Source organism: Vespa crabro, chromosome 8, assembly GCF_910589235.1.
Source record: "Vespa crabro chromosome 8, iyVesCrab1.2, whole genome shotgun sequence".
Lineage (NCBI taxonomy): Eukaryota > Metazoa > Arthropoda > Insecta > Hymenoptera > Vespidae > Vespa > Vespa crabro.
The window spans coordinates 7,662,588-7,672,587 of NC_060962.1; the positions used below are offsets into that span (position 1 = coordinate 7,662,588).

General features: G+C 27.0%; 1 protein-coding gene across 1 annotated transcript in view; it reads left to right on the plus strand.

Annotated features, from left to right (window-relative positions):
• Positions 1–7,200, plus strand: part of LOC124426321 — a 47,054-nt gene extending 39,854 nt beyond the window's left edge. The window contains exons 3-5 of the mRNA XM_046967870.1: positions 4,937–5,071; positions 5,602–6,077; positions 6,228–7,200. Coding sequence (XP_046823826.1) covers positions 4,937–5,071; positions 5,602–6,077; positions 6,228–7,080 — 1,464 coding nt within the window. The 3' untranslated portion in view covers positions 7,081–7,200. The remainder of the gene's footprint in view (positions 1–4,936; positions 5,072–5,601; positions 6,078–6,227) is intronic.
• Positions 7,201–10,000: the final 2,800 nt, after the last annotated feature.

The following is a 10,000-nucleotide window of genomic DNA, read 5'->3' on the forward strand; positions in this document are numbered from 1 at the left end:
TTAAACATCATTTGTATTTTGATATACCCCATTCGGAAATATCGTCGTAATTAAATTATATCGAACGATAATATTATATCTAATGATCGTTGAATAACTTGGACGTGTTTAAGTCGCATTGAATTCTATTACAGAAAATCCCGTATGTCGTTTGTAGTGTAGTATGGTGTCAAGAGTGCGCGCGCGAAAACACACGTCGTTGATCGGCACTCCCGTGTGAAAATCACCCACGTGAGGTGAAACCCGATATTAACGGCATCGTACCAATCTACGTGTGTCTATCTAGTAAGTTACACACTTACATAAACACACACACACAGAGAGAGAGAGAGAGAGAGAGAGAAAGAGACATAGACATAGACATAAATGTACATGATTTATTCGAATCATTGGATTTTCTATATATCATTAATTTTTTTTTCTTTTTTCTATTTTTTTTTCTTTTTCTTTTTCGATCTATTTTAAACATACGTACGAACGTGTACACGTATAAATTATTCGGGAACATTTTATCAAGGAATTAATGAATCGTCGTTGTATATATCTTTAAAATTTTTTATTGATAATAATAAAAAAAAAAAAAAGATATTGATAATAAAGAAATGTAAGATAAATATTACGAAAATAGAAAAGTTTAATAAAAATTGTTTTCACTTATTTATTTATTTATTTATTTATTTATTTATTTATTTATTTATTTATTTATTTATTTATTTATTTATTTATTTATTTATTTATTTATTTATTTATTTATTTATTTGGATTATGGAATATAAATTCGTTTTTACCGATGTAACTTCTTTTTTTTTTTTTTTGTTTTTTTTTTGCTATAAAAATATATATTACTATGTAAAGCGGAAATAGAAATAATAAACAAAAAAAAAAACGAGGAAATCTCGATCTAATTTTCATTTTCATTTTTTTCTGTTTGTTTTTTCTTTTTCTTTTTTTTTTTACATGAAATATAAATTTGTTCAATCAATTGTATACACGTGTATTACAATGTGGAATACATCTCTTTTTATATATATATATATATATATATATATATATATATCTTTTCTATATAGAATAGAAATAACAAATAAATAAATGAATGAATGAATGAATAAATAAATAAATGAATGAATAAATAAATAAATAAATAAATAAATAAATAAATATAAAAAAAAGAAAAGAAAAGAAAAGAAAGAAAATAGAAATGTCATGGGAGATTAGATTTTTTTTCAATTGTATTCTAATCGTATTTCACTTTTATTCGTGGGAAGTAAAAGCGTTCGTTAATAATATAAAAATAGAATCTGAATCGAACAGTATAATGATGATATTGTTTCTAATATAATTGTATATCTTAGATTGATGAGTTTTCTTGAACGAGCTTTCCGCTCCTCTTCTCATTGACGCCGTTTCGCGAGGGCGTATCCGGGAGTGAAAGGCTCGATATTTAAGATTCAGTCTCTTCATCGGGAAAGTCAGAGGATGCCTCGTTGGATTTTAAACAATAGAAATTATCAATGCCTCTTAAGAATAAATCGGGAATTGATGTGATCGAAGTGTATATCTTCGATTTCATTGATATCTCAATCAATTTTTTTTTTTTTTTTTTTTTTTTTTTTTTTTTTTTTTTTTTTTTTTTATTTCAATCGCTTTCGAAATGAAAAATTTCATCGATCGAGTTCTCTCTTTTTTTTTTTTTTTTAATATCGATATACGAACGAATAAAAATTGAAGTTAACACGATCGAATTAATTTCTAAGGAAAAATTTTTAATAAGTTTTATTAATAAACATCGTTTGAATCGCAAGAATGAATTTTATTTTTATTTTTTTATTTATTATCTTATACGCGATATTATCTGATATGTCGATAAATAAAAAAATTTATTGTCAGCAGGATCGAGAGAAGAAGGATCGTAAAAGGTTTTGTTTTAAATGTCATTCCTCACGACAATGATTTTTAATAAATTTATGGCGAACAAGAAAAAGAAAATATATATTTACTGTTTTCTACATCGAAGAGGAATTTTCTTTTTTTTTCCTTTTTGTTTTTTTTTCTTCGAACAAATCGATAAACAATATCGATAAAAAAAAATGATAAGTGAATTAGCGTGATCGTGATAAAGATTATCGTGAAATTACGAATTATGAAATTGTATTAAAAAAGAAAAAAAAAAAAACAAACAAACAAACAAACAAACAAACAAACAAACAAACAAAATTATATATAAATTATATATATATATATATAAAATTGTATATTTTTTATTATATATAATAAATCTGACGAAATAAAAACTAATTATAAGTATCGATGATAAATTTTATACATATTTGTACGAATAACAACGAAAGAAATTTTTTCAAGTATTAAAATAATCATTACATAACATTACGTCAGTTTTATATTAATACATAAACACATACATACATGCATACATACATACATAAAGATATATAGTACATAGTAAATAAATAGATCTATTTCATAACAAGATCTATGATTTAGAACATTGCCTTATATTATCGTTTAATGGACAGTTCTAGTCGAAAGATTAGAATTGACTTAAACTTTCTTCTTCGACCGTTTCAACTACCACACGTTAATATAGTTTCTTATGTGTATCATACATCGTACAAAAATATCTGCACACACACACACATATATATATATAAATATGTATATGTATATGCATATTAATGCATGTATACAAGTGCATTACGAGAGATATATATCGTTATGTTCTATGATTAGAAGAAGAAGGATTATTTATATATGGTAGTTTCTTTACCTCTTCATACCACTAGGATTATCATCGGTCTTTCTTCATTTCATGATCTCATCTCTTCTTCTCTAATCATACATATGTATATACATTCATATATACATATGTATGTATGTATGTATGCATTTACATTAGTATGTAAATATTTGTAATAAGTATACATTCATTTAGAAATTACTCTGTCGGTATTGCAAATTAATTTCTAAGAATTCAATTTCTTCTTTTTTTTTTTTTCAATTATCTAATTGAACGATAATCATATATTTGATTTGTATACTTTTTCTCATTTTTTTTCTTCTTCTTTTTTTTTTTTTTCTTCTAAAGAAATAACACGAAGCTTCGTTCGTTTAAACAGCCGCGTGTTAAGTATAATAACTCCTTCTTTTTTTTTTTTTTTTTTTTTATTTTAGTGATTAGTTAATTATTACAAAAAAAAAAAAGAAAGAAAAAGATTGAAATAAAATCCAAGAGAGTTGGATAGGATCGAAGGATCTTTCTTTTTGTTTTCTTTCCTTTTTCAATTTTTTTTTCTTTTTCTTTTTTTTCTTTTTCTTTTTTTTTTTTCTCATTTTTTTCCTCGATCGCAATCGATCGAGACATCGATACTTGGGATCTGTGAGTTTAAATTTGTATAAATGGCTAACAAAAATATTTGATAAGAAAAATGTCAAATTAAATGTTTTCACGTTTTTGATAATTACGTACTTAAAAAAAAAAAAGAAAAAAAAAGAAAAGAAAACAAAGAAAAAGAAGATCGATCAAAACTTTACGTTCGATTGATCGAGCGATCATTTTCGAAATCTATATTATAACGTGTTAAAACTGTTGAAAAAAAAAAAAAAAATAAAAAAAAGAAAGAAAGAAAAGAAAGAAAGAAAGAAAGAAAAAAGATCCTACGACCCTTGACATTAGACGATAATTAATTATTCATTTTCGTGCTGATAGTTAAAGCAATAAATTAAGGAATACGGAATCGACTGATGATTGGTAGCTCGTAAAACGTCAATGTATTCATGGAATGCATCCTTCTGCTCCAAAGTGAAATAGAGATAGAGATAGAGATATAAAGAAAGATAGAGAAGGAGAGAGAGAGAGAGAGAGAGAGAGAGAGAGAGAGAGAGAGAAAGAGAAAAAAAATAATTTCTTTCTTTAATCTCGAATCGTGAGAAAGTTTTGCCCTGAGTTTGTCGTAAGGATTGTAAGAGAGAAAGAAATAGAGAGAGAGAGAGAGAGAGAGAGAGAGAGAGAGAGAGAGAGAGAGAGAAATCATGAACGAAGAATCCTTACCGATTAACTCGTGCGAGCACGAGTTGGATTCGTTCGTGCGATCGTAAATTCTCGTCTTGTTGGTAACTTGTAACAGCATCCTTCCTGGAGCAAGTTTAACTCGATCATCTCATCTCATAGTCAGACAAGAACATTTTGCAACGTTATATTACTCTCTAGTTTGTTATCGAGACGTTTCAATCTTTTTTTTTTTTTTCCTTTTTTTTTCTCTGACTTTATCGCACGTAGGATGTTTCGAATAAACAAATAAATATTTAACGTTTAATTATATAATTAATCATTTAATTATGCAATTAAATTTATTAATATAATTTATTTCTATGAAGAAATATGAAATATATATATATATATATATATATATATATATATATATATATATATATATATATATATATATATATATATATATATAATTATAATACAATAATAAAAAAATGTAGAATTTAATATCTAACGAAACGATTAATAAAGTGTGATTAATGGGATAAAAAAAAAAAAAAAAGAGGAAAAAAAAATATTTATACATACATACATACATATAAATATATAAATAATATTTATTCTTATATGAAAGATATTCATTTAAACGTCTGACTATATTTTATATTATAATTTTATACGACTTTTTAACATTTAATAATGATAAAATATAGATAAATGGATGAAAAAAGAAAATATCAAAGAAAAACAAAAACAAATAAGCTTAATGGAACGAATCTTAGCTTATTTCAATGTTTTATCTCATTTTGTTTTATATTATAGCATTAACAAAAAATATTACGCATATTAACGATAATTCTTCTTCCTCCTGTCTCATATTTTTCTTTCTTTCTTTCTTTTTTTTTTTTTTCTTCTTCTTCTTTACAGGAATGCCAATCGTTGAAGGAAGATAATAGAAAATTACAGAACGCATTAGCATTGAATCAAGTGCCGCACGTCCAAGTGATCGACAACGTTTTTCTTCAGACTCAAATTGAGACGCTTCAGTGGCAACTTAAACAGGTAATTACTGTCATCATCATTATCGTCATTATCATCATTATCATCATTATCATCATCATCAACATTATCATTATCATTATCATTATCATCATCATCATTTGAAAATGTTTGAGAAGTCACGTGCCAAGAGGATTGATAAAATTTCCAATAAAACTGGTTCACCTTGCTCCGATTATACGATATCTTAAGTTGTTGTAAGTTCTAACCGGTACAACTCTCACCCAATGCAGTGCCAGTTTAATCGGATTTCCCTCTCGTCTTTCCTTCCTCGTTCAAACCTGATTTCGCGTTCCGGTATTAAATTCGTCCCTTATCCTTATCGGCCATGTCTTCCACATTCTCACGAGTATCATTAAGCTCAATCTATTTCTTAATCTTTCCTTTTTTTTTCTTTTTTTTTCCTTTTTCATATCTTTCTTTTTCTTTATTTTTTCCTTTTTTTTCTCCCTTTCTTCCTTTCATCTTTCCTCCCCTGTTTTGCCTTTCTTTTTTACATTTTCTTTTTTTTCATTTTTTTTTTGTTCTTATAGATCGAATCAAACAAGCAAATGTATCGATCGCTTATGGAAGAAGTGGCACGTTTCTTAGACCGAGCCCATAAGAGCCTGATTATTCTTCACGAGAAGAACAATTCCAAGGACAAGAATAATGCTCGTGTACCACGTAGTCGTAGCGTTCATGCGGTCGATACGACAACTACGACCGATTGTTCACCTAATCGTGGCAATTCGACAAACTCATCATCATCCTCAGGATCATCTCGTTTTACTAGAGCCAAATCCGTCAATCAGATATCAGGTGGTTCTGCTTTCCGCGAATTCACGTGGTCTGTTTTACGCCGTAATCAGAATACCTGTACCGATAACAACAATATACCATCGTGCCGTGAACAATCTTATCAGGATGAGAAAAAGATGGCCGATGGTGTAACATATACGAAACCTAAACAAATGGAATTGAATCCCGACGATGTACCACCGGAAAAATTGTCTCAAGAAGCTTTTAGGTATGTATATAAACGATTTTTACGTTGGATTAATTACATTCATAATTGATATTTCATCGTGATTATCAAATTTATCAGAAAACTTGATATTACATATATTATACATATATCTCTCTCTCTCTCTATATATATATGTATATGTATTTGTAGGTTGATGAGAACGGTACAATCATTGTTAGCAATGAGGGAACCAGATTTATCAAGAATATCGCCATTCGAGGACAGTGGGATATCACCGTCGCCAACTAATAACCATCATCACCATCATCATCACCATCATCATCATCATCTCCGTCAGGATAGTTCATTGTCCCAAAGAGACAATTTCGTAAGCACGTCGATGGTACAAGAGGACAATTATGGAAATTGTATAGGTGATAGTGAACAAGATCGTGAAAATGAAGAACAAGAACGTGAACTTGTTAATGACTCGAATTGTTTGCAATTCGATAGCCGTGATATTTGTCAATTGAAATTGACAACGTGTAATACAGGCATTAGAACGTCGGTAGATGCAACGTCATATAATTCGGCTAGCAGTAAGACAACGGAAGAGGAGGAACAGATAATTGTTACTAATCGTGACAATACGTTAGAAACGCGCGAACATGTTTGTAAAAATAATGGGAATGTTACATCTACCCCTATGAAATGTACCAAACGATTAGAAAAAAAAGCTGGTATTAACAATAATGGTATAAGCGATCTAATGGTTAGATCTGTTAGAACAAAATTAGCAAATAGCGTGAGCAGCGCCGAGGACGAAAGTGGATTCTCATCTATGAGCTCCTTTCAAGAGGTAGGTTTACCAACATCACCGATTACACCTGTCAAGGGTTGTCACACAGAAGTTGGATTACCAGAGATCCCAATACAAAAGGTTCCTCGCAGACGATGGTCTTCAACAGCCAATGAGATACAGGCGCTTATTAAACGGCACAGCAGTGCCGCGAACTTTCCAACCGCACAAACAAATAACGAATCGTTAAGTGTTTGGGTTTAAATTAGATTTTTTCTTTTTCTTTTTCTTTTTCTTTTTCTTTTTCTTTAAAACGATTTATCGTTTTAGGTGTATAAATTTTTAATTGTGTGCTTTTTTTTTCCTTTTTCTCTACCTTTTTTTTCATTTTTTCTTTTCCTTTTTTTTTTTTCTTTTTTGTAAAGTAATTTGTCTGTCTCGTAAAAGATAAAAAGAGAAGGAGAGAGAGAGAGAGAGGGAGAGAGATGGATAGATAGATAAATAAATAAAGAAAAAAAGAGAAAGATAGAGAGAGATTATTTCTTTGAAAAGTGATTTAAATCTATTTAAATGTAAGATTATTATTAGATGTAACATTTGCCTTTAATTAAGTTAATTAGATTGTTTTGTTAAAAAAAATAAAGAGAGAGAGAGAGAGAGAGAGAGAGAGTGAGATAGATAGATAGATAGATAGATAGATAGATAGATAGATAGATAGTTTCTTTGAAAATTGTTTTATCTCTTTTTTTCTCTCATTTCTTTTCTTATGTTTTTGTAAATATACTTTTTTATTATTATTACTACTACTACTATTATTATTATTATTATTATTATTATTATTATTATTATTATTATTATTATTATTATTATTATTATTATTATTATTATTAGTATTATTATTATTATTATTATTATTATTATTATTACTATTAATGTTATTAATATTATTATAGTAGATATATACACACACAAATACATACACACATATATATATATAAACACGTAAATGTGTAAAATTTCGACTGGACTCCACGAACAATCGCTCTCTTAATTTTATATCTGTAATTATATATATATATACATCTTTTTATATATATGTATATATATATATATAAATAAAACTAGTTTCCTCTTCGAGCAAAGCAATAAGCTCCTGCTACTTCGACTGCCACACAAGCTGTTAAATCTTATACAGTGTATCTAATTATGATGTTAATGTGACGTAATATTTAACTAAATGCATTTAGTTAAATCGATATATATATATATATATATGTATCATTTTAATTATGCGAAGAAATGAAGATAGATTCCATTCGTCCTGAAGAATCGTAAATAATTTATAATCTAATAAATTTAAAAAATAAAAATAAAAATAAAAAAAAGTAATATAGTTCTTGGATAAGTCAGATATATATATATATATATATATATATATATATATATATATATATATATATCAAACGACGAACTGAGAATTTTATTATTAGATATTTATTAGATATTAATTATCGATGTTTATCGTATCCAAAGTTTTTTCTCATCATCGAATGTTGTACGAAAAAGATTCGAGATTCCATGCTCCATTTCGCGCGTCGTAAAATTCTTTTGTGGTAAATTAAAAAAAGGATGAAAAAAATTAAGAAAAGTAAAAATAAAAATGAGAATAAAAATGAAAACGAAAAAAAAATGGATAAGAAAGTATAATCCTTAGGGAATAATAATGATAATAATAATAATAATGATAATAATAATAATAATAATAATAATCAACATTATCGTCATCATTCGAAAGTCATCATTATATAGAGAATTTGTACGAATTTCGCATGTACACAATTTAGAATTAGAATTATTCATTAATTAATTAAGATAATCATGATAACAATTAAAATCTATGATCGGCATGATTAATAAAAATTGACCGGAGTCCCGGTTTTTGGTCAATTGTATAAAAAGAAAACAAAAGAAAAAAAAAAACAAAAAAGTCCCTATGAAGACGATTATTATTCTTTTTCTTTTACTGTTTCTTTTTTTAGATTATTACTTTTTCTTTTCTTTTTTTTTCGGTTTCTAATAACTTTGAAGTATTTTATTTCGATTTCTTCCAGATTTTCCTTTTCTTCTTTCTTACTCTGATTTTCTTTTGTTTTTCTGACGCATGCAAACAGAGCAGGGGAATTATGATCTGATCTTTCTTTTCAATTTTTTTTCTATTTATTATTGTCTCTTTTGTCTATGCACTTGATGCGTACACCGACTTGGTTCAACTAATTATCTGTATATTTCGAATTTAATTGAAATAAATGTGCAAAATATGATAATGTCAGATTTCATACGATGACTTCCGTATTTTATAATTAGGATATATATATATATATATACACTAACACACACACGTACACGGTAGTGTTTAAATTTCTATTAATGCGTTATATTGACCATACATGTGACACCAGTAATTAGGAAAAAATGATGTGACGATATTAATAATGATTGAGCATATAAATTATATATGTAACATGTATATATACATATATATATATATATATATGTATATAACTTTGCTCATTCTATTTTTTTGTTTTAATTTTTGAACCTTTCTATCTTAATATTCTCACGTTTGTCATTTGAATTTATTAATTGAATAGAAAAATGGAATTCTCCTCAATATTCTTATATTTCTTTTTCTTTTTAAGTTCTTTCATACCTTCCTCTACGTTTGCATTGTTAGTTTATATATTGTTCTTGAAAAAAAAAGGAAATAAAATAAAGTCCCCTGTCGAGAGGCAACCCGTTATGTGAGAGAACTCAACGAGAAGCATTTGATTTTTAAACACTATGTTGAGTACAATTATTTAATCTTTTTTATTGATTGCACAATGATATCGTAGGATCATCAAATTAATGTAATAAATTTGAATAAGTCAAAAAATTTACTATGTCCAATTATTGTATAATATTACTATGACGATAAATTGATTTTATTCAATTTTTCATTACTTACATAATTGAGTACGAAAATAAATAAAGAATAATGAAGGAATGAATGAAACAATGAGAAGGAAATATATTGAAATATTTTAATGATTTTTATTAATATGATGATTTAAGAATATGATAGTTTCTCAGAGAAACTTCGTAAAACGACCGCTAGGCGGTGCGTTTGTTGTAGCTAATGTCG